Source organism: Pteropus medius, unplaced genomic scaffold (genome assembly GCF_902729225.1).
Source record: "Pteropus medius unplaced genomic scaffold, Ma_sr-lr_union100, whole genome shotgun sequence".
Lineage (NCBI taxonomy): Eukaryota > Metazoa > Chordata > Mammalia > Chiroptera > Pteropodidae > Pteropus > Pteropus medius.
Genome location: NW_024342471.1, coordinates 8,840,720 through 8,867,048, shown reverse-complemented (window position 1 = coordinate 8,867,048; position 26,329 = coordinate 8,840,720). Strand labels below are relative to the sequence as shown.

Here is a 26,329-nt window from a genome sequence, read left to right as displayed (position 1 = left end):
GGTCATATGGTAATTTTATGTGTATCATTCTGAGGAACTGCGAGGCTATTTTCCACAGCGGCTGTACCATTTTACATTCCCATCAGCTGTGGTTGAGAGATCGAGTTTTTTTTTTTTTACATCTTTGCCAGCACTTTGTATTGCATGTTTGCTTGATTATAACCATCCAGGGAGTGTGTTATCTTATTGTGTGTGTGTGTTTCCCTAATGTTTAATGATGTCGATCATCTTTTCATTAGCTTATTGACCATTTGTATATCTTCTTTGGAGAAATGGCTATTTAAATCTTTTGCCCATTTTAAATTGAGTGTTTATTTTTTTTATTATTGAGTTATAAGTTCTTTATATATTCTGGAACAAGTCCCTTATCAGATATATGATTTGCAAATATTTTCTCCCATTCCATATCTTTTCATTTTCTTGATGATAGCTTTTGATGAGCAAGTTTACATGTTTATGTAGTCTAATTTATCTGTTTTTTTCTTTTGTTATCTGTGCTTTTGATATTGTATCTAAGAAAGCTTTGCCTAATACAAGGTCATGAAGATTTAGTCTTATGTTTTCTTTTAAGAGCTTTATTGTTTACTTCTTACATTAAGGTCTATGTTTCATTTTGAGTTAATTTTCCATATGGTGTGAGATAGGAGTCCAACTTTAGTCTTTTGAATTAAAAAAAAATTGTGAATATGTATTATACTCCTCTGATTGTAATATACTTGAAAGCAAGGACCAAATCTACTTCTTTGTATTTTCCATAAAGCCAATGAGTAAAATTTTTTCAGAATAAGATTTTGAGTGACTTCAATGTTTGTATTTCAGTTTTAAAGATAATTACATAAATATGGTACAAACTTCAAATAAGACAAAAGGATATATAATGAAAAGTATGTTTAGCTTCCATACCTAACCTCTTGGTTCTCCAGCCCTCCTCCTCAGAATCAACAACTATAACCACCACTACTGTTTCTTGTGTACCCTTCCAGTGATTTTCACACCTGTACCAGCACACACTTTGTTTTATTCTCCATTGTATCTTCAGCATCTAGATCTGAGACTGGATCATGGTAAGTGCTCAGCAAATATATATTTGAAATGAATGACTGAATTTCCATGTGGTGTCTATAAGGAAGAATGGGAATTCTGAGGGGTAGAGGCAGTATAAAGAGAAAGATGAAATGTAGAGAAGGAGAGGGAGCTTTGGGAGAAAAATGGAAACCACTGGGGCTTCAGGCTGAGTGTTTAGGGGACAAGGAGCTGATGAGCTCTGGAAGTGGAGAGAAGCTGAGCAGCCCTGGGGAGTGAAGGCGGAGGAGCAGGGGAAGAAGCACTGCGAGGGGCCTTACAGAAACTACAATCCCCTTGGGTTCCACGATAAACTTGTTTATATCCTCAGTCTGTTCCCAGAAAATTCTTTCTACTTTCTGCCTTACTGAAACGTGGCCTTCTTTGAATATTCTTTCTCCTGTAGGCTTCCTTCTCCAGGCTGTTGCTTGTCATTATTCTATACCCTCTATTAAGGACCAACAGAGTCTTTATCCATTTGTTTTCCAATACCATTTTCAAGCCATTACCCCTCTATTTGCTGCTCCTTTAAGACTCATGCTCTATGTTCATGCTACTACCAACCTCATGGACACTCTTGTTTATTATAAACTTTGGCATAAGATATGGAATATGCCTCTTCATTTCAAATCTAGCCATCATTCTAGGCAACCTAAATGTCTGTATAAACAACCCATCAGTTCTTTGAAAGCATCCACCCCAGGGATTTTCACTTCCACTTCACTTCAGCCTCTTTCCTTCATAGTCACTCCTGCATTTTGTTATCATCCAGAACAAGTCTAACCCTAAAACCTTAAATTAAAAAATCTCACTGGCCACATTTCTCTCGTCTTTTGAGCTCTCACTCAATTTTGCTTGGTATATTTTTCTTTTGTTCATTTGCCCCCTCTTCTTTCCTAACAGCCTTTTCCTCTCTTTATATCTTTCACTACACAGATCTCTTGGCCTATCACTTGAACATTTTTCTTGACAATATCATCACCTTCTTTGTGCTGCTGACATTCACTCCATAACCTGGAGAAAACTTAATCTTTTATTGAGTCCAACTATCAGCTCTCTCTTCTGCTAATCCCAGGTTAGCCAAAGATTATTTATTATTATTTATGCCTATAGCACCTGGTTTTCCTAGGTGGTCCCCTATCCAAGTATTAACCAGGCTCGACCCTGCTTAGCTTCTGAGATCAGACATCGGGCTTGTTCAGGGTGGCATGGCTGTAGACCACAGATTATGGCTCCACTGGGGCATGAACCCAGGACCTTCTGCGTGTAAAGCAGACGTGCTAACTGCTACACTATGGAACCACATCCTAGCAAAAGATTTTGAAGAAAAATTACACAGAAGTATATTGGTGCCATTAAAAATTTTGTTCTTAAGCGTACAAGAATATTCATGAAAACATTGGTCATAGGAATAAAAGAAAAGGAAAATATCTGCCAACTGTTATATGATAGAACAGCTGTTAAAAGGAAATGAACTAGATCTAGAGAAAGCACCATATACAGAATTAAAACAATAAACTGTTGAGTAAAAAAAGGAAGCGGCAAAATAATACATAGGAATGTTGTCAATTAAATAATAAAAAACCCCATACTAACCAGAATGATATATTTTCTAAGGGAATACGTATATGTACATGAAAGCATTAAGGACAGAAATTCTTTTTTTTAGAGAGAGTGGGAGGGGTTGGAATTCAAGGTAGTGGTAAAAGGTAGCTTTATCTGTAACATGCTAATTTTTAGGAAAGAAAATGTAATCATACATCACCTTTCAATTTAAAATGAATTAATAAATCAAAATTTAAAAAGTGAAGAATCATCGATTTCAATTTGATCCTCCATGTTTCACTGGTCCTTTTTTTTTCATTGTTAAACTTTAAGCTTTCTCCACTCTTCTAAACTACAACCTCATACCATCTGCATTCCTCTGAGTAGAAAAACTGTCCCCCCTAGTTCACAGAGAAAATAGAAGCCATCAGAAAGGAAATTAAATATCAATCTTCTTTCTTTTCTCTAACATCTTAGTTCATTGTCTCGTGTGAATTATTTACTTGGTCTTAAATTTGCAGTTTTTTTGAATAACATTTGCTTCTCGAATCTGATTGTTTCCCTTATCCTTTTTTTAATATGTGTTGCCACTTGTCTTATGTGTAGAAGCATTGTTTTTCAATACTGCACATGTAAGCTATCCACTTGAGTGCAGAAAGCATCTTCATTTCATTTATAAAATCCTGCATATGGAAGATTAATGAGGAAAACCTTTATATTCTGTATAAAAACAATTTATATACTAAAATCATTAGTGTTCAGCAACCATTAGCCTAATTGGTTTTCTTCCATTTTCAGATTTAACCGTCTGATCTATTCTACAAACAGTAGTCAAAGTCAGCTTCTTGAACATGAACCAGTTAGCCTTCCCCTTCTGAATAGCCTCCAATGGCTGTACTTAGAATAAAATCCAGACATCATCTAGAAGTCCTTGCATAATTTAGTCTTTGCCTATTTCTTAGTAATCTCTTTAATTTAGTTAAAATTAATTTCAAAACCACACTGGTCTTTGGATTCTTGAAAACACCCCTGTTCCTGCCCATCTTAGGACTCTTGTCCTGGAATCTTCTTTCCCTCTTTCATCCTTCCAATATTTGCTCATAGAATAGCATGTTCAAAGTCCCTTCCCATGGATAGTTCTTTCTTATCCTTTGGATTGCAACTTACATGTCACTTCCTCAGAGAGGCCTTACCTGGCTACATTGCCTAAAATCTGATTTCCCATATTATTCTCTAGTTATTTCCTTCATAGCGCTTACCACAATTTTTAATTATTTTATATTTTCATTGGCTTACTAGAATTTCTGTGCCTCCCTCACCAGTCTATGAGCTCCAAGAAGCTGGTATCCACACTCGTTGTGTCCAGCACTTACTGAACATTCAATGAGTCTTTGCTGACTGAATGAAAAGGAAGCCCTTCAACATCCTATCCCTCTGTTTCTAGTCAACCCCAGGGGCACTGACACCTTCTCTCCTCTACTGCTCTTGGGGTACAATGGGAGAGGTCCTTTAGTTAAGGCCGTTTTCTCCCACCTCCTCAAAGAACTCCTTGGTTCTTTCTTCTGTATCTTCATCTTTACAATAATTTCCTATCAATTCTCAAAGATGTTTCCATTAAACAACCAAACAACCAGAAATCCCCAAAGTTCCTTCCTTTTCAGGCCTCAGGTCAGCATGTGACCATCCTCTTGCCCTGACTTTAAGGACTCAGCTGTGTCCCGTGTTCCTCTACTATCTCTTCTCAGACTCTTTTTAGGAACCCCTTAAAGTTGGGATTCCCCAAGATCCTGTTCCTTTCAAGCCCAGTGAAAAGGGGCGCAGGGGGTGAAACTTGGGGTAGAGTCTGGGAAGGAGGGGCTCTGACGAAGGGGCGCCGAGCAGTGAGCCCGAGTAGGGTGAGGTGGGGGTTAAGGAGAGCGCTATGAAAACCCCAAGGTCAGAGGTAGGGAGGACCTGGGTTTCGAAGAGGACTCACGCCTCTATGACGTTCCTCGCATAGACCAGAGAGTGCGGGAGGCGCGCGCCTGAGCAGCCTCGCGCATAGCGGGGAAAGCGCGCGCTCGTGCGCGCTGCGGTCTCTGTGCGCCTGCGCCGCCGTTGCCGGGCACCCGCCGGCGAAAGGACGAACTGGTGAAGGGGTGGCGGCCGCGGGGACTCCGGAAGCCCGCCCTTCACCCGGAAATGGTTGTTGAGGAACATGGCGTTGCTGGTGCGAGTCCTTGTGAGTGAAGGAGTAGTTTTGTACAGTCGGCCGCCGGGCCCTGGGGTTGGAGTCGAGCTGGGTGGGGTGGGAGAAACTGGAGGGAAGTGCAGGAGGGGAGCCTGTGCGGCAGCGGGATTGTGCGGCCTCTCTGTGGGGAAACTGAGGCAGCTTCCAACCTCTACCCTCTGTTTGGCTGTAGCTTCTCCCACTTTTGAGGAGAGGGAAACTGACGTCGGACCTAAATTTGATGAAGTTTGATTTTCCTCAGTCACCGCCTGTGACCGTGTCCCTTCAGGGAGAGGCAGCAGGTTGGGGCACTGATTGGAGTTTCGGGAGACCTAGGTTCTAGTCCTAGTTCTGTCACCGATTCACAGACCTTGGGCAAGTCTCTTTCGGACCTCAGGGTCCCTATGTGAAAAACGAGGACGTTAATCTGCAGTCCCTTTGGATTCTGGTGTTCTCTGAGTTTGTTTCAGATATCAGTCAAGTGTTAACTACAGTTAAATGAAATACTGTTAGAGATTTTTAAGTTGAAAGTTGCACAAGAACCACGTTCATATCTGTCGTTTTCACTTTGCCTAGCACAGTGTCTGGCATATAATAGGTGTTCAGTAACAATTTGTTAAATGAAGTAAAGAAGAATTACTAGGCTTCTTAATACTGATATGAGAAACTACTGCTCCTCTTGTGATTCAGTTCCGATCCTTCTAGCATACTATGACCTCTAGGAATTAAAGGAGAAAGAAAAAGGTTGGGAGGATACAGAGCTTAGTTCCTGATTATGGAAGGATGGAAGAGTTTATAATTTTGCAAGTCCATCAAAACTGGGTCAAGGACATTGTTTTTCATAGCAGACCCTTTCTATTCCTGCCTCTGGGTATCATTTGAGTTATTTTACACTCCTGTTTCTAATCTTTTTACGTATGGCTTACAAAGACCAGTCTTATTACTTCTTGTATTTGTCAGCCTAGCAAAATGCAGTACCCTTGATTGCTGCTCAGTAAATATTTGAAGGATAGAGTCTTACAGGGCTTGATGAGAGGTTAGATGTTAGGTGTGAGGAAGAGGGAGGAGTCTAACGGTGAGTCCCAGGTCTGGCTTTGATGACTGTGAATTAATAGCAGTGTCCACTGAGAGTATCTAGCTGGAGAAGATTTTTTTTTTAAAACAGCTGAAAGAGTGATATTTGGGGAGTGGGTGGTGGCAGGGGAGAGGGCGGGGGGAGAGAGAGAGAGAGAGAGATATGACATAAAGGTTGCAGTCGAAGCAAGATATTGAGATTTCTTGAGCAATAATATTGATAGCTAACATTTATAGGGCACTTACCAATGTGCTAAGCACTTTTGAATATTTTATATATGTGGAATTTCTTAATCCTTACAACAGCTCTTTGGAAAGGTAAGCACTATTATTTCCCCCCTTTTACAGATAATAATATTGAACCACAGGGAGGTAGTATTCCCGAAACAATCTCATTAGTCTCCCTTTACTTTTTCCTCTTTCTGTCTTGTTGGCCAGTTTTTTTCCCTTTATCCAATGAAATGTTTGGGAAGATGGTGGAAACTATAACACTGCTATTGTTGAGTAGCTCTAGCAGCGGAACTGGACATTTGAGACAGAACTTGCTAATAGTTTTATGAGTTGTTCCGACCATTAGTGACCAGCTTTGCTTTTCTTTAACAGTAGTAGAAATTGCAGAAAGCCACTCCCTATTTAAAAAAAAATTATACACATAACATAAAATTTATCATTTTAACCATTTTTAAGTATACAGTTCAGTAGTATTAAATGCATTCACATTGTTGTGCCACCATCACCACCATCACCCACAGAACTCTTTTCATCTTGCAAAACTGAAATTCTGTACCTATTAAATGATAAATCCCCATGGTCCCCTCTACTCAGCTCCAGGCAACCACCATTCTACTTCCTGTCTTTATGATTTTGACGACTATAGTATCTCATATAAGTAGAATCATACTGTATTTGTCCTTTTGTGACTGGCTTATTTCACTTAGCACTATGTCCTCAAGATTCATCCGTATTGTGGTCTGTGTTGGAATATCCTTTGTAAGGCTAACTAGTATTCCAGTTGTGTGTATATATTACATTTTATTCATTCATCTATCAGTGAGCACTTGGGTTACTCAGCCTTTTGGCTATTGTGAAATAGTGCTACCATGAACACAGGTGTACAAATATTTGTTCAAGTCCCTGTTTTTACTTCCTTTGAGTATAAAGTAAGTAATGGAATTATTGGAGTGTATGATAATTCTGTGTTTAATTTTTTGAGCAATCACCATTCCGTTTTTCATAGCAGCTGCATCATTTTACATTCTCACCATAAAGTACAAGGATTCCAGTTTTCCACATCTTTGCTAACACTCGTTATTTTCTTTTTTCCATAGTTGCCATCTTAATGGATATGAGGCGATATCATTGTAGTTTTGATTTACATTTCACTAATGATTAGTGATGTTGAGCATATTTCATATACTAGTTTGCCATTGTATATCTTAGAAGAAATGTACTTAAGTCCTTTGCCCAATTTTTAATCAAGTTGTTTGTTTTGTTGTTGAGTTGTAGTCCTTTATATATTCTGGATATCAATCCCTTATCAGATATATGGTTTGAAAATGTTTTCTCCCATTCCATAGGTTGGTTGCCTTTTCACTTTGTTGATAGTGTTCTTTGATGCACAAAAAATTTTAATGTTGATGAAGTCCAACTTAACTATTCATAATTTTGTTGCCTTTGCTTTTGGTGTCATATCTAAGAAACATTGCCAAATCCAGTGTCATGAAAATTTTCCCTTATGTTTTATTCTAAAAGTTTCATAGTTTTAGGTCTTATGTTTAGGTCTTTGATCCATTTTGAGTTAATTTTTATGTATAGTGTAAGATTTTACTGTTACTTTTTGTTATTTTTTTAGTATTTGCCCTAGGGATTACAACTAACATCTTAATTTATAACAATCTAATTTGGATTATTACCAATTTGATTTCAATAATATATAAAAACTTTGATTCTGTATAGTGTCATTCCTTTCCTCTTTTGTGTCATTGTCATTCAGATTACATCTTTATAGATTGTGTGCCCATCAACATAGATTTATAATTCTTTATTCAATTGTCTTTTAAATTAAAAATAAAAAATAATTACAAACAAAAATACTTTTATATTATATTTTTTATTTATTTAAATAATTACCATTTCACTTAATTTATTCATGTGGATTTGAGTCCCTGTAGTGACAAAGATCTTATTTTAGCCCGAAAGTCCCCCCTTAGTCTTTGTCGTAGGGCAGGTCTGCTATTGAAAGATTTTCTCAGGTTTTGTTTATCTAGAAAGTCTTAATTTTCCCTTCATTTTTTGAGTGATAGTTTTGCTGGATATAGAAATTTTGTTTGACAATCTTCACCCCTTCGAGCATTTTGAATATTTCATCTCATTGCCTCTGGTCTCCATGGTTTCTGAAGAGATATTAGCTGTTAATGTAATCGAGGATCTCTTGTAAAAGATGAGTGGTTTCTCTTGCTGCTTTCAAAATACTGTCTTTGTTATTGTCTTTCACCCACTTGATGATATGTCTATTTGTAGATCTGTCGCATTTCTCCTACTTGAAGTTAGTTGAATTTCTTGGATTTTATAGATTGATGTTTTTCATTAAATTTGGTATGTTTTCTGCCAATATTTCATTAAATATTTTTTTCTGCCCCTTTATTTCTCTTCTTTCCTTCTGAGACTCCCATTTTATGTATATGTTTGGTGGTATCCCATAGGTCTCTGATGCGCTGTTACATTTTCTTCATTCTTTTTTCTTTCTGTTTTTCAGGCTGGATAATCTGAATTGACTCTTCTTCAGGGTCACTGATTATTTTTTCTGCTCAAATCTGCTGTTGCACCCTTCTAGTGAAATGTTCATTTTGTTTATTGTTCTTTCCAGCTCCAGAATTTTACTTTTATTTTTTATAATTTCTCTTTATTGATATTCTCTATTAGTAAGATATCATTCTCATACTTTGCTATAGTTCTTTAGACATGGTTTCCTTTAGATCTTAATTATTTAAAATAGCTGGTTCAAAATCTTTGTTCTAGTTTGTCTAATGTCCGGGCTACCTCAGGGACAGTTTCTGTTGATTTCTTTTATCCCTCAATGTATGGACAATGCTTTTTTATTTACGTGTTTCATTATTTTGTTGTTGTTGTTGAAAACTAGACACTTCAAATAATATAATGTGAAACTCTGAAAATCAGTTCTTTTCTTTCTCATAGTTTGTTATTGTTTTTCTGTTTAGTGACTTTTCTGAATTCTGTAAAGTTTGTATATATATATATTTTGGGAGTAGTCTCTGCTCAGTTAGTTTGGTGGTCAAGTAATGCTTGGTTGGAGATTTCCATAAATGCATGGAACTAGTGAGTCTCCCAGTTTTTGCTGAGGGGCTGTGTGCATGTTGGGGCATGCCTTTAACATTCTGCTAGTCATTTGACACCTCTACCTTAATCTTCACTTCCTACTTGAGCAGATCCCTAAGATTAACTAGAGGTTCATCTAATGCACATTCTCAGGTCTTTCCTGTTTATGTGCACAGCTCTGGGCATGTGCACAGCCCTGTGCTTGTGCATGGCCTTCAGATTCCCAAGAATATGTTAGAGCTTTTCAAAGCCCCTATGAACATCTCATTCCCCTGTTTTTCTTTTTAAGGTTTTTTGGTTAGCTTGTTGTTTCCCCCAAGTATTATTCACTGCCTCAGGCAGCCGGCCATAAATTTAAACAATTGCCTCTATTTGTTTTCAATCAGTGCTTCTGGGGAAAACATTTTTCACACTGGGGAAGTTTGGAGACAGCTTTGCAAATGGAGTCTTCCAAGGAACTGCTAGACAGATCGAATAATGCCAGTTCTTTGTGAATAAGGCTTTGAGGAATATCTATCTCATTCAGGAGTCAACTTTTCTCCAATAAAGAAGACTGGTTACCTTTACTGAATATTGTTATTTAGTCTGGTTGCTACATGTGATCACTTTATAACAGTAGTCCCCAACCTTTTGACACCAGGGACCGGTGCTCCTATGAGAATTTAATGCCCAATAATCTGAGGTGGAGCTGAGGCGGTGATACTAGCTCTGGGGAGCAGCTGCAAATACAGATGAGTTTTGCTCACTTGCCTGCCACTCACCTCCAGCAGTGTGGCCTGGCTCCTAACAGGTCACAGACTGGTACTGGTCCACGGCCCAGGGGTTGATGACCCCTGCTTTATTAAACATAACTATGGAGAATAGAAGAATTGACTACTTGTAAAGTCTTTTGGAACTCATGAATGAGCCAAGGAAAATGCTATGTATCTTAGAAACCACATGCAGAAACAGACTAGTTAGTGGATTGATTAAAACATAGTAAAAAAAAAAAAAAGAGGCTCTCAGAATATTTTGAAATATAAATGTAAAATCACCCTCAATTTACAATGTGCCTAGGAAAGGAAAACATGAAACTTATCTTTAAAATTTTGGTTTTGAAGTGTTGGTGAAGCAGAAAAACTGTAAAACTGTTTCCCACTTAGTAATAGTGTATATTTTATCTTAAGTTAGAAGTAATAATTTTAATTGGAAATGGCTATAAATGTTTTTCTGAACTTTGGAGTAGTTGAGGTTTGCTAATTGTTATAGGCCTAATGAATTAGTACCTATAAGAGGGAGATACATACTTCCACAGATTTATACTTATAAATGAAGTCTTGAAAGAGTTGGAAAGGAAAAAGAACCAGAGTCAGTAGAACCAGAACCTGGAGTCTGGGGAGATTCCTTGAAATAAATGAGCTCGTGATTTGGGTAGGAATGAAGAAGAGAGTTTCAGAGGAACTGTCTGCAAGGGGGATAGTTTGTGTGGAGTGGAGTTAGGTTTTGGAATTGCTTGCTGAGTGGAGAGTACAGGGCAGGGTATGTCAGTATATTGTTGAGTCTGGAGGGGTTCAGTTAGAGATCAGGTGTGTAAGTTTAAAAAGGTACATGGGCCCGCTGCAAGCTTTTGAAAAGAGAGTTCCAGGTTCAAATAATATTTTAAGAAAATGATTCTTGCTGCTACTCTTGCTGGAGAAAGAGGCACCTACTTACCTAATTCAGTAATGATGGTTAATAACAATAATGATGCCTTTGTGTGTGTTTTACTGTTATCAGAATGCTTTTACAAATGATCCTGGGAACACTACTGTGACGTAGCTTTTATTATTCCTACTTTACATACAGAAAATGGAGACCCAGAGAATTGAGTAACTAGTTCAGGGTCACACAGCTATTTCATGGCAGGCTTGGAATTCAAACACCCTTTCTGTTACACCTCAACAATTTCAATTAAGGGTTTGGACAAGCTTTGTTGTTGTAGGGTTGGAGAAGGAAAGAACAGAGTTGATTGCTCCTTTCTTCTAATAAGAACTGATTTAAAATATTGGCGTAAGACCAAGTAGAACCAAAATTACAGAGAAAAATTTTGTTGACATTGGAAAAAATATGATGAAATTCTTCAGAAAAATTTCCAAAGGTTTTCATTGTTCCTACTGCTAATTTTCTCTTACTTTTTTTTTCTTCTTTGTGCCTGAATCTGCAGAAGTTTCATCTCATTCCATATTTACATTTTTAGGAAGGGAACATCTGACATTGAATGATTCTAGTAAACCAGTCACTGTTAGTAAACAAAAAGCCAGTAACTGTCTCTCATTTGAAAACCATCCCAACAGATCAAACCTCAGCCAAAAGAAAATGTTTTTAATCTTTTCATTTGAAATGTTTTTAATCTTTTCATTTGAGTGGCCTATTAGAAACAGTTACACGGTTTTAGAACTGTGAGACACTTCAGAAAGCATCTCTGGGTTTAAAATTTTAACCTCACCCTTGCCCCTTCTTACCTATTCATAAAGAAATGGAGATTCAGATTCAACTTAATATTTATTGAATTGGACATACTGCAAGATACATTTGTTGATTTTTCTTAAATCCTGAGAAGCAGGAATTTTTTGTTATTTTGTAGAAGAGGCAAAGACAAAGGCTTGTAGCTTACTAACAGTGGAGCCAAGAATCAAATCAGTGCTTTAGATTCCAATTACATGGCTCTTTCCACAAGACTATGCTATAGTTTAATTGGTTCAAGATTAGGTCTTAGAGCTAGAAGGTTCTTTGTAGATATTCTCTTGACCCCTTTCATCCCATAAATGTCTATGGATCCTGGAGTTGTTTGTGCTGCCTGGGTTCAAATCCTAACTCAGCCATTTATTAACTGTGTGACCCAGGGAAGTTACTTATCCATACCTCAGTTTCTTTATTTATGTAAATGGGATAATCATATATTTAGGTCTTTACGTGGTGATTGCGAAGTTTAATTGAGTTCATATAAGTAAAATACCTAAGAAAGTGCCTGACACATAATATGTGCTCATAAGTATTACTAAAAATTGCTATGAGGAAACAGCATTGTAGAGGTTAAATTACATGTAAAGGACATATTAGAGTAACTGAGTTTAAACTGGAATCCATATCTTTGACTCCTAGTATTGTAGTTTATGCTTGGAAGATTGTTTTCAAATAATTTGTGTATCCAGTCCTCATTATGACCCTATAAGGTCTACAGATCAAGTGAAAGAAACCCTCGGATCCCCCAGAATTGTTTTCCAGAATAGAGATTTTCAGTGCCGTATATATTTATGCCATTTATATAGTGTAATGTATTTCAGGATCATAAAATGAAGCAGGCTTTTCATTTAGTGAGATAGAGGGTCTCCTTTCTCCAGCCTAGCCTTTCACTTTGGCCCAGAGACCTTTCTGATGTAAGTAATATCTGAGGGAAAAATTGAACCACAGTCATAGTTTAGCCATTTAATCTCTTTTTTTTTTGTCTTGGAAATCAAGTTGCCTAAGTGTGTTTTCCCACCCTAAAAAGTTCAGCCCTAGTTTTTTCATCCTTTTGGGGATGATTGTAATCCCAGCATGGCTTACTATAGAGGGATTCTGTGAAGATCACATAAATTAGTGTTTATAAAAAGGCATTGCAAACAAGAATTTAATTGATGATTTAATTGTAAAATCCCTGAAGTCTGCTTATTTTGTTCCCATGTCCCCCTGCTAGAGTCAGCTATTACTAGAGTTTTTTAATCCATGGATCGGGAATAGACAGGGGTACATCTTATCTATGAAGAAATAAGCATGGGGAGGCTTGATCCTGGTCCTGTTTTGGATGTTCTCCGTTCATGTCCCCCGTTCTGGCAGAATTTCTAAACTTAGATATGCTCTTTGCCTTCTACATATGGAGTCTGATATTGACTTTTGATGAACTGTTTATTTTTCTCTAGAGGAATCGGATTAGCATCTCCCAGTGGGTTCCAGTATGCAGCCGATTGGTACCTGTGTCTACTACACAGGGACAGTGGGGCAGGGCTCTGTCTGGCACTTCCCAGGTAAGGTTTGTTGTTCTTTTGGTTGGTATGAAAACCTTAGTGTTTATGTGCAAATGTCATGTATTTATTATAGATTAGCCAACGAAATTGTGTTATGGAAAAACCTCATGAGACCACTTCTGGGTCTCTGTGGTGTCAGCTCAGGACTGATTCCTACAGTATGGTGTCTAGGGCGTTACTTCTAAATACCCAAGCAGTGGAACTTAGCCTAGGATACCATGCTACAGTCTGATGATTTTTACTATTGGGAGTGTTTCCAGATATTCATCCCAGAGTTAACTTTTTCTTCAGTTTTCTTTTTGTAGGCACTTTTATTTGGGGTAAGAAATGTTTCTTCTTATTTTTTCTTTTTATGAACATAAAATGCAAAGGACAATTATTTGAGGCCTCAGTTTACCATTGACCACATGATTCTTTATAATGTAGTTTACCTTGGACCTTCCTTGAGAGTTTTTTTCTCCTGGTTTTATTAATTGTACAAATAATTTAGTAATAAAGGACATAAAAATCACTCATCACCTCAAACCCGAAAACATCTGCTGGTTCTTTTTCAGTGTGTGTGTGTGTGTACACTAATTTTTTCCTTAGATTCCTTACAAAATTTTATGTTCTGGTGCCTTTTCACTTATTAGAGCAGACATTATTCATGTTGCTAGGTAGATTTCATAATTGTTAAATAGCTACATGTAATTAGCCTTTGTTTGATATTAAAATTATTTCTGAATTTTATTGCCATTATAGGCTTTAATGTAGTTCCCATTTTTTGATATATAGTTTTTCTTATTTTATTTATTAAAGATTAATTCCTTTGAGAGTATACCCTAGGTCAAAAGGTATGAGCAGTTTCCTTTCCCCAAAAGTTGTTTTAATTTATATTACTATCAGCATTGTATATATACCTAGTGTTTCATCATTACCTCCCCTAAATTGAGGTTTTTTTTTTTTAATTAAACTAATTGGGTAGAAAATGTTACCTTGTTTTGCTTTGCATTTCTTTATCTTTCAGGGTTAAACAATTATTTCTGTTTGTAGTTGTATTCTAGATTGGGAAAATTGTGTGCTTATTTTATATCATTTCACAAATTTTTTACTGGGAATTTATTTTTCTTACCAATTTATTTTTCTGTAGCCATTAACTTTCTTTTCCATATTTGCTGCAGTTAAAAAATTATTTTTGATACAATTACAAATGGTCCCCGATTTACAGTGATTCGACTTAGGATTTTTTGACATTACAATGGTGCAAAAACAATATGCGTTCATTAGAAACCATACTTTAATTCTGAATTTTTATGTTTTCCTGGGCTAGAGATATGTGGTATAATACTCTCGTGATGCTGAGCAGTGGCACTGAGCTGCAGCTTCCAGTCAGCCATGTGATCACAAGGGTAAACAACTGATATCAAGGGTAAACAACTGATACTCTATAGTGTATTCATTGTGTTTGATGATTTTGCCCAACTGTAGGCTAATGTGAGCATTGTGAGCATGTTTAAGGTAGGCCAGGCTAAGCTATGATGTTCAATAGGTTAGGTGTATTAAATGCATTTTCTACTAAAAGTGGTTTTATTGGATTGTAACCCCATCATAAATCAAGGAGCATCTGTATACATATTTATGTAATTTACATAAATAGAATATATTAAAAATATTTAAAATATAGAGTAACTCCCTCCAACTAGTATGTATGCCTTGCCCTTGTAAAGACATGTCTTGTTTGTCCCTGTATTTCCTGGGCTTCTCACTAAGCGAGGCACTAATGTATGCTGAATGAATGAAGACTATGCCTATTCAAAAAAGGCATCTATTTGGGTCATCAGGCAGCTATTTCTTTTTAGAGTTGGGCTATGCTCTGTTACTTTTTATGCATTGGAAAATTTTAATAGAATTTATCATATAGTTCCAAATAATATGTTGTTTGTATGTACACAGATGATGGAGGGGGAGGAATTCATTATATGAATCTCTAGAGTACCTAATACGTACCAGGTACTGTATTAGGTTCCGGAACAGTGTTATAGCAAAGCACCCATGTAAATAACTTAGGGTCTTTTTTTTCATGCTAACAAGATGTAATTTTAGCTAATGTAATAAACTGAACATTTTGTCATTATTGACTGTACCACCCTGGCACATATTCCCATCTTTGAGGACCCTTGGTTGGAAACCTTTGCCTTAGAATGACATCCTCAGGTACGTGTCTGACAGGGAGGCAAATTTGGCTAAGAATGAGGAAGAACTTTTTGTTAATTAGAATTGTGGTGTAATGGAATGTGTGTGCTGCATTTTGACATAGTAAATTTACTCTTACTGGAAATATTCAGACAGTGGTTGGAAGACTGTATGTTAAGGACATGACATAAAAGAATTCTTCATTGGAGGAGTGATAGTATCAGATGATCTCTAAGGTAGTGTCAAATGCTATTATATTATTTTCAAAAAGCTAAGGACATTGTATTTTTATCTTGGTCTTTTCTAAATAACCTCTTGAAGTTCTGTTGTATTTTGATGACTCTACTTTTTTAAAAAAAATTATTTTGAAATAATTTAAACCTACCGGAAAGTTATGAAAATAGTAGAGTTCCCATATACCCTTCATCTAGCTTCCTCTCATATTAACATTACATATAATCATAGTGCAATTCACTAATCTTTACACCTTTTCCCAGTTTTACTAGTTTTATTTTCCGCTAATGTCCCTTTTTGATCTTTCAATTTGGGTTTGTCTAATATTTTCTTATAATTAGATTGAGGTTATACATTTTTGGCAAAGGCTATTCCTTTCTCAGAGCATCATATCAGGAATACCTGATACTATTATATCTTATTACTGGTGACGTTAACTTTAATCAGTTGGTTATTAAATTGGTGCCTATCAGGTTTCCCTACTATAAAGTTACCATTTTTCCCTTTGTAATTAGCATTTTGTGAGAAGTTACTTTGAGACTATGCAGATATTCTGTTTCTCATCATACTTTTGCTCACTACCTTTAGCATTCATTGATGGTTCTTTTTTTTAATGATGTATAATATTAAATTAATTTTAAAATTGTGGTAAAAAACACCTAACATTAAAGTTACCACCTTAACCATTTTTAAGTATATAGTTCAGTACTGTAAAGGATATTCACATTATTGTACAACAGATCTCTAGAACTCTTTCATTTTGTAAAACTCTGTACCCATTAAACACTACCCCCCTCCACTTGTCAACTACCTTTTTACTTTCTGCTTCTGTGATTTTGACTACTTTATATACTACATATGAGTGGAATCATACAGTATTTGTAGTTTTGTGACTCATTTGTGGCTTAGCATTTTGTCCTTAAGTTCCAACCATGTTACATATAATAGGGTTTCCTTCTTTTTTTAAGGCTGCATAAATATTCCATTATATGTATATAACACATTTTCTTTGTCCATTTATCTCTTGGTGGTTATTTGGGTTCCCTTCTACATCTTGGCTATTGTGAATAATACTGCAACGAACATAGTGTGCAAATATCTCTTCAAGATCCTACTTTAAATTCTTTTGAATATATACCCAGAAGTGGGATTGCTGCATCATATAGTAATTCTGTTGATGGATTCTTGACTGCAACAATCATCACTGTGGTATATGCTTGATGGTGATTTTTTGTTTCTATCATTACGACATTTATTGCTTGGAATTCTGTAAGAAAGAGCTGTCACTTCTTCCCCATTTATTTATTCAATTGTTTATATTAGTAAGAGTTATGGATATTTATTTTCTTCTATGAGTTATAATCCATTATTCTCATTATTTATTTTGTTGATTAAATTTTTCCAGATTTGGCTCTTGGGAACCCCTTCAAGTTTCTTTCTACATGCCTTCATCATTTTTTGAACACTTTCTTATTTCCTGGCACCACAAGATATTTCAGGTTCATATTGTTTTTTCTTTGCCTCTAGCCCTGGATTCAATAATTTCTTTGAAGAGCCCTGATTCTTTTTCTTGGAGAATGATATTTAGAATCTTTAGAAATCAAGATCTGGTTGTTAAGTATGCATGAACCTATGTTATTAAACCCTACTTGGGTTTTTGAAAGCTACTTGATACAGGGTAAAGAAGATAGCTCTGAGTGTATATTCTACCCCTTAATGAACTTTCATTTCTAAAATGGGAAAAAATATCTGTTTTGCAAGGTTGTTGTGAGATAAACATAGTAAAACATTAAGAGTATAGGTGCTGGGCACATAGGAGATCTTCAGTAATTTGTAAATAGTATTTTTGATGCTATTTATGTTCTCTTCACTATACAAATTGAAACTTATTAAAAAACTTATTAAAAAACAATTGGTGCTAAAACTATCTTAAGCATGTTGCGACCTCTCCCTGGGTCTTAGTTTCCTCATTTGTGAAATGAAAAGGTTGGACTTAGATCTTTGAGATTTCTTCCAGCTCAAGTGTTATTATTCTGAGTTACTCCTTAGTTCTTCAGTTGCTTTTTCTCCAAGCTAAACAGCCTTAATTCATTTTAACCTTTCCACTAACACCTTTTATTCATTTCTTTGATCATTCTTGTGGTTCTTTTCTGGACCTTCTCCAGATTGTCCTTCTGGATTAAAAAAAAATTTTTTTTAAAACAATCCACCTAGTTTTTATTGAGTGTCAACTCCATGCCCAGAATGGTATTGAGCGTTGGGTCAGAAAATTAAAGAAGTATAAGGTAGATTGTACCATGGTGGAACTTATAGTTTTGCTAAAAGGATCAGACATACCTATGATATTCAAGGCTTGCTTGAGTCCTTCTCTTCCCTTTTTTCTCTCTTTTCTTTTCCCTTTCTTTTCCTTTTCCCTTCCTCCTCCCCTCCCCTTCCTCCTCCCCTTTCCTCCTTCCTTCCTTCTCCTCCCCTCCTCTCCCTTTTTTTCCCTTCCGTCCTCTCCTAGGTCTCTTCAGTTTCAGAACCAAAAGCAAAAAATAAGGGCAAAATCTTATATATTTTTTAACAAGGCACTGCCTGCAAAAGAGTTTATCATTGGAGTTGTCTAGAATAGGTCTTTACACTTATATTATGCATTATAGTTTACACAGACTTTCACATACATTATTTTATTTGGTTCTCAACATATGTTTATGAGATAGGAAGAGCTAGTGCTTCAGCCCAAGTCTTCTAACTCCCATGTTTTTCTCTTTTCATTTATACCATGCTTACCTCTGCCTCCTCACTCATCCTCTCTTTCTTACCCACTTCTTAAGGCTTCTCTCTGGAGTCTTTTCTGATGACTCTAAGTCATTCTCTTCCATCTCTAAATTTCTGTTGTTTATACTGCCTATTCCACATCTTTAAGCATTTTTGTACATTTTATTAAAGTATATGAAAAATACAGAAAAAGGCATAAATCTTAAGTACAGCTCAATGAATTATTACAAAGTGAACGTAACCAGCATTTGGGGCAAGAAATAGAACCCCAAAAGCCTCCTTGGTCCTCTTGTAGTTGCTACCCCTAACCAAGGTTGACCATGGTCTTCACTTTGAACACCATAGAGTAGTGTTGCCATTTATACATATGGTAATGTACTGTCTTATGTTAGACTGCTTTCATTCAACTTTGTTTTAGAAATGCTTTCATGTTGCTCTTAATAGTTTATTCATTCTCATTGTCATACAGTGTTTTATTATATGGATATATACCACAATTCATTTATCCATTCTTCTGTTGATGGATATTTGGATTGTTTTCAATTTGAGCTTGTATTATAGTGCTGCTATGAACATTCTTGTACGCGTTTCTGTTGGTATGTATACTTGGAAATGGAATTACTGAGTCATATAGGATGTGCATACATTCAACTTCAGTAGATACTGCCAAATAATTTTCCAAAATGATTGTACTATTTTACCCTCCCACCAACAGTGTGTGAGAGTTCTAGTTGTTATACATCCTTGCTAACACATTGTGTGTGTGGTAGGCGATCTTTAAGCATTTTAAAATGTGATATTTGGTTCTGTTTCTTGGGTAGTGAGTCTTCTTTATCTTCACAAGATCATGAGCTGTTTGAGGATAGGAATTCTGTTTGTGTTCTAAAACCTACTATAAAAGCTGACATATCCCTAGTATTTTATAGGGGTTGGATGAGTGAAAAATGTATGTATAGCTTGTGGGTGAATAAGGACAGGAAAGAAATAGTAAATAACCATACAGGTGGTTTGGTTTGTTCATACAACAAATATTTGAGAGTTTTCCATGTACCATGTGTTGTACTTCATTGTTAATATACCTAGTTTATCCCTTCATGGATCTTTTTGGTAGTGGTGATAGAAAATAAGAAAGTACATAAATAAAAATATACTTGTACATTGTAATGAGTACTGTGAGTGACATGAACAGGCTACTGCTATACTAGAGAATAATGGGATGATAAGAAATTATTTTAGATAAAATGGTCAGAGAAGGCCTCTTTAAAAAAGTGATATTTAAGTATTTCAGGGTATTTTTTCCTCTTTCACAGAAAGTTATTTATTGATATCTTTTTAATTTAAACAGAGAAAATGATATCTTAAAGGTCAAAGGGAATCTTTTTGGGGGGATGTGGGGGTACAAAAAAGTAAATGCATGTGCTTATAGATTTGTACATAGGTATAGGGAAACTAGATCTTGTTCTTGGTACTAGATACCTAGATACTTCAGTAGTTCAGTGTAGTGTTAAATGTTAACTCATAAATAATGGTAGGACAGAGATACAGCAGTTGGTGAGACAGTTACAGAAGGAATCCATAGGTTCCTGGAGTTATGGGGGAAGAGAAAGATCATGTAATCTAATAGAACTCACCCCAAAGCTGAAAATTGCTGTTGGTTGTGTTTTTTGAACTCATTTAAGTTATTTATGTTCTAGATGAACCATTAAATTGATGTATGTGATGTAATGGGAGGTGTTCTGTGTTTGGTTTGTGTTTTATAAAGCCTGCATGATACCTATGGATTAAAGCATAAATGTCCTTGAGACTGACCAGAAGAATCCTGACTTTTAATATCCTTGTTTAGAAAGAAAAATAAATAGTAACTCTCGACAAGTAGAAATTCAGTTTTTCCTTCATTAGGACTAACGAAAAAATCATTTTCATTTCATGTGTCTCATCTCTTCTTGGACTAAACCATAATTGAAGGGTTAACCCTTCTCCTGTCCCCTTCTCACCCTTTTTTATTATAAAAGTAATATAACATTACTGAGAATTTAGAAACTAGATTCTTAAACTCTTCCATAATTTTACTAACTTAACAAAATAACTTTCACTTCAATGTGTTCCTTTCCAGACTTGCCCATATACATTTATGTTTTTACTTATAATTTTATACATATTATATGTTTTTTTATGTTGCTAAAAACAATAATCTCTAATGAAACTATGGATCTTGAGTGATAACAATGTGTCCATGTAGGTTCACTGATTGTGACAAATATACCACTCTGGTGGAGGATGCAGGTAGTAGGGGATGTTGTGCGTGTTGGGGGGGGAGTGGATATATGGGAACTCTCTGTAGCTTCCTGCTCATATTTGCTGTGAACCTAAAACTGCTTTAAAAAAATAAAATCTATTAAAAAAATCTTAATGGTTACCTGATTTTCCATTGAGTACCTTAATTTATTGGACTTTTCCCCCAGTTTTACCTATATTCACTCTACAATGAGGATCTCTTACATGTAGTTTTTTTCCTTTGGAATTTATTTCTAAAATTATGTTTTGATTATAATAATACCAACCTAATAAGGTTATGGTGAAGATTGAATAAGGTAATATATGTAAGGCACTTAGCATAGTACCTGGCACATAATAATTGTAAATAATTTTGTTATTGCCATAATGCTTTCAAGTGAAATGTGTGAACATAAAAGGAGGGCAATTCTAATCTGAACAGTGATGGTGGTGATAACAGAAGCTTCTGTTATTTGTTGACTATTTCGTAAAAGACATTTTACATATACAGAAGTCCTCTCCTTTCCATGGGGCATACATTCCAGCATCCTCAGTGGATGCCTGAAACTGCTGATAGTACCGACCCTGATGCACACTGTTTTTTCCCTCTACATACATATCTGCGATAAAGTTTAATATATAAATTAGGCATAGTAAGAGATTAACAATAACTAACAATAAAATAGAACAATTATAACAATATGCTGTAATAAAAGTTATATGAATGTGGTCTCTCAAAATATTGTATTTTAATCACTTTTTCACTTAAAGGAAGCACTTTACGACTTTCTTTGGCATGTCTGAAATGCCAGCATCACTACTCTTGTGCTTTGAGGCCTTTATTAGTAAAATAAAGGTTACTTAAACACAAGCACTGCATTACTGAACATGAAACCACAGATAAGGGGGATTACTGTATTTCCTTTAATCCTCATTGCAACTGAGGTTCAGTAACCTGCTTGTGACCACTTAGCTTGCAAGTAGCAGAAGCAGGTTTTAAACTTAAAATGGATTGTTGTTAAAGTTTTTGTCTCCTCCCCCCCGCCCCCCGCCATATACAGCACTGCTACCAAGGTTTAAATAGGTATTTATTGCAATTCTGGTTCTTAGAGTAGACTCAGATTTATTTAGTTCCAGGTTTCCAGAGCCAAATCCTTTTATTTATTCAAGTATTCAACAGATATTTATTGAGCACCTACCATATACCCAACAACATTCTAAGTGCCAATATCGGATTCTCTTGGTGATCAGATCACCAGGAACTGGGTTAAGCAAGTTTGGAAAGATTCTATATTCTTTATACTTTGAGGCAGCTCTGCTTAGATTAACCCTCTAAGTGAATGCTCAGTGTTACTTACATCTGTTGTTTTTTTTTTTAAATCTCCAAGTGGCTCCAGATGTGCCAGTCCCTAGTATGTGGTGGATCAGAACAGATTCCTGGAATGGACATGCAGCTGAGTAGGAAGTATCACACTACAAATAAGGTGAGAATTAGTGCTTTCTATGTTAACAGAGTGCTTTCACGTAGGTGTTCATATTTGAATATCAGCAAAATTGTTAGCTGGCTGAGGGAAGTAATTTTATCTAGTGCAGAAGATGAGGCTAACGGAAATGAAGTGACTTGCCCAAGGTCATAAAGATGGTAAGTGACATACCAACTGGATATTTGAACCTAGGGCTTCTGATCCCATGTCCTGTATTTCTTCTATTGTATTGTCTTACCTAGAAGACACTTTAGAGAAAGAAGTCTTTATTACCTTTTTTTGCATATTAATCATGAAGTAATATTTAACTTTTAGAGAATTTCTTATTAGTTATATAATCTGCCTTCATTTGGAGAGGCTTAGCATTAGAACAGAGTTTTCCTTGGAGTTATTTGTAAACTGCAAGACTCATATCTTCTATAGTTGTTAGTAAAATTTGTTATACTGAAAAATGCAAGAGTTAAAAAACATTTATCTAGTGCTTATTTGACTGCTTTCCAACAGTCTTTTTTTTTTTTCCTTTTCCTGGTATGTCAGTAAACAGATCATTCTTCTCAGAATTGTTCTTTGGGAAATAGGGTTCAAGATTTCATTTTATTTTTATCTATCTATCTATTTATTTATCTATTTATTTAATTTATTTTTTTAGGCGAGACAACCCTTGGTTGACCTCACAGATTGCAAGCTTACAATCCCTTATTTTTTTATTTTTTATGCCTACAGCACCTGGTCTTCCTAGGTCGTCTCCCATCCAAGTACTAACCAGGCCTGACCCTGCTTAGCTTTTGAGATCAGATGGGGTCGGGCTTGTTCAGGGTAGCGTGGCCATAGACAAGATTTCATTTTAAAAGTACTCTTTTTTTATAGAACTTTTATTCTGATACCCAAAATAGGCAAGTGGTCAGTGAAATGGGTATATCTTGTTCTGAAATGTAGAGGACATCTATTAGAGTTCCAAGTATGTTTGCACTGAGTGACAAGATGACCAGAAAAATAAGAATTAAAAATTCTAGGTGAAAAAAAAAATCTAAGCAATAAAGATGCCCTTAGATCTAATGAGAAACAAAAGTATTCTTTAAAAAAATTTTTTTTGCAACTAATTTTGGTCCCCTTCTTTTTTGTTAAATAGCTTTCTACTACCAAGGATTCTCCACAGCCTGTTGAGGAGAAGGTTGGTGCCTTCACAAAGATAATAGAGGCCATGGGATTCACAGGACCTTTGAAATACAGTAAATGGGTAAAGTCTTTTAAGTTTTTCTCATTTTTCTTTTTAGGCTTTGTGCTTTCTGCTCCTCATGGAAGATTTTTTAAAGCTTCTACTTTGCTTTCGAGAAATTCATACATTATTTTGAAAGCTTAAAAATGTGTTGTCGTCCCCCTGTTCTCCTTTCTAAGTCAGATCTGTACAACATGTGGGGCTGCAATGTTCTGATTCCTCAGAAGTATCTCAGTAGCAGGCAACTCAGTAAGCTTGGGCTTTCCACGCCCTTGCCACATGATATGCCATGTAGATGATTTCTAAGGAATCAGACAGGCCAGATGTTGTGATGGACAGTGTTCTTAAGGAAACATTACTCACTAGATCATTATACGACTTTCTTTGAAGTTTTACTAATAAGCATCTTTTAAATTAACTAACTAACCTTGCAATTTATTGTAATTATTATGGTGGGATATTTGCTAGCTATATCATTTCTAGTCAACTCTTGGCCTAGAATGTATGTTATATAGTAATTGCTAAAAGCAAATGAATATTCTCTCTGCATCAGGTACCTACTGCCCCTAGGCTTAATTTTTTTTTTTTTTTTTAAGCAATGCCTCTTACCAATTAAAGTAATTGGTAAGAGGCATTGCTTAAAATGCCTCAACCAATTAAAGTAATAAAACATTGGCCATTCAAGTTTACTCATTCCTCTTATCTCTTAGTATTAACAGTTTTTTCTACCATATGGCAAAAGTACCTTTTAAGGTTGCTATAATGTTAGATAAGCCTAATCAGTCATAAGTTATATATTAATCGAAGCAAACCAACACAAAGTAGGGAAGACTTTTCTAGAAAACATTATAGCTTTGTCCCAAATGACCAAATAATGCCAATTATACCATTTTAAAGAGTTGAAATCAAATGAGAATTTCACTTTTATTAGACTTCTACTTTTAGTTTCTTCTTAGAATGTCTGATTCTCTTCCTAACAATTCTCACTATCACAGATATAGGCTTTTCTCTGTAATCTCCCCTTTATATAAATTCTGAAAAGTGAACAGTGATTCCACAAGCATTTTGTTTGTAAGGGGCTATGAAAATTATAGAAAATAACACACATAGTAGGTAATGATGATGTTCTTGAGACCTTAAATGTTATGAAGTGCCTTCTTAATCATTAAAGACATATTAGTTATGTTTATTAAAGTTATCTTTTTCATCTTAATTCTTTGACAATTGATAATCATTGGTGTATTTGATAATGTTAACTAGAATCAGTTCTATAAGAAAATGGTTGTGATTATGGCATTTGGTTTTAAAAACTTAAAATATGGTCTAGGGCCATGCCACCCTGAACAAGCTCTGATCTTGGAAGCTAAGCAGGGTTGGGCCTGGTAAGTACTTGAATGGGAGACCGCCTAGGAAGACCAGGTACTGTAGGTGTAAAAATAAATAAGTAAATAGAAAATAAATAGAATAAGTAAAAACTTAAAATATGTGTTTTGCTTGAAAATTTGAAATTAAAAGAAAAGGGAAATGAGAGTAGAAAGAAGGAAAAGAGAAAAAAATTTACTGTTTTATTCATTTCTTAATGGTTGGGTTTCACTTGGTTGCTACTATATGCTTTGTCTTGTCTGTTTTTTATGATTCCAGAGGGGAAGTTGGCTACCATTTGGAGGATTACAAAATTACCAGAAAATTTCTTCACTGTTTTAGCTTAAGTTAGCCTCTGATTTTTCTTGATTCCTTTGTGCCTTCAACTAAGTCTCTAATATTTGCATTTTAAAAATCATTTGTAATGCAGCAGTGTCTACTCTCTATAATCCTCATTTTTTAATTCATGACATTGAAACATCAGAATACTACATTATAGCATAATTTAAGTGGGAAAATGTAGGTATAACTCTCCATTTTGAAAGATTAGTGAGCCCTTTTCATCAAATGCTGACTCAGAAATCTATGATTAGACATTTGTTTAGGATTGCACTGGCAAGATTCTTTGAGTTTTGTGTTTTACATGTCTTTGACTAGATTGTAAAATTCCTGCTTGTCTCTCCACACACCATCAGTATAAACTATCTTTCCCTCATCTTTTTCTGTAAAGTTTTCATGTGGAGTTCCATTTTTCTTCTAGATTCATATTTAGGAATTTAAATGTAGCTTTTCCTTACCTTTCTGAGTATCCTGAAATAACCATTCTTTTTCATTATCTTTACGTAGTAGTATCAGGTAAGACAAGGACAACATTTACTAGATTCAGCCATGTGTCATAAAAGAGGCAGAATCCAGATTATTGTTAAGCCAAAAAATTATTCCAGTTCTGAAGGACACTGATGAACTGGAATGCATTCAGAAGTAGACACTGAGCCTTGCGAAGGCTTTAGAAACCATGTTGAATGAAGAATAGTTGAAGAAAACAGGGATGCTTAGCCTGGAAAATAGAAGACATGATGCTTCTCAGGTATTTGAGGGGCAAATGTAAAAAAAAAAAAAATGAAGAGACTTAATATGAAGTATTCCAGTGGGTGGATGTTGTTTAATGTTACATGAAACAGATTTAAGTTCAGTAAACAAAAACCTAACAAGAATTGTCCTTCAGTGGGGTAGGTAGCGTCACAAAGTTACTAGACTTGTTTGAATAGAGGCCCAGATGGTTGACCATGAGTCAAGAATGCTGTAGAAGGAATTCTAGTACAGAATAGAAGGTTCAAATGACTTCAAAGCTCCTTCTCTTACTGCAGGCCTTTTACTAGATTGGTTTTTCATCTTGTAGGATGGTACAAAATGCATCAGTTAGTGGGAGAAGTGATTTTCATTTCCTAAAGCTATCTTAGGTGCTTTTGTTTTAGTCAGGTAGACTGATGAAATCTTCCAAAGTTATAATGAAAAAAACATGAAGTCATCTGAGGATCAAAACAATTTGTACATATTGACTAGATGGAAATTTAGTCCA

At 35.6% G+C, this 26,329-nt stretch overlaps 1 protein-coding gene and 1 pseudogene across 3 annotated transcripts in view; one reads left to right on the top strand and one right to left on the bottom strand.

Annotated features, from left to right (window-relative positions):
• The first annotated feature begins 4,679 nt into the window (after positions 1 to 4,679).
• Positions 4,680 to 26,329, top strand: part of UQCC1 (ubiquinol-cytochrome c reductase complex assembly factor 1) — an 85,149-nt gene continuing 63,499 nt past the window's right edge. For 2 of the 3 annotated variants that reach the window (XM_039864162.1, XM_039864163.1), the window contains exons 1-4: positions 4,680 to 4,828; positions 13,144 to 13,248; positions 22,077 to 22,172; positions 23,302 to 23,409. In XM_039864162.1, the coding sequence (XP_039720096.1) occupies positions 4,805 to 4,828; positions 13,144 to 13,248; positions 22,077 to 22,172; positions 23,302 to 23,409 (333 nt within the window). In that variant the 5' untranslated portion in view covers positions 4,680 to 4,804. The remainder of the gene's footprint in view (positions 4,829 to 13,143; positions 13,249 to 22,076; positions 22,173 to 23,301; positions 23,410 to 26,329) is intronic. The other variant, XM_039864164.1, reaches the window with a different exon arrangement.
• LOC120604109 (uncharacterized) lies at positions 22,887 to 23,005 on the bottom strand (annotated as a pseudogene).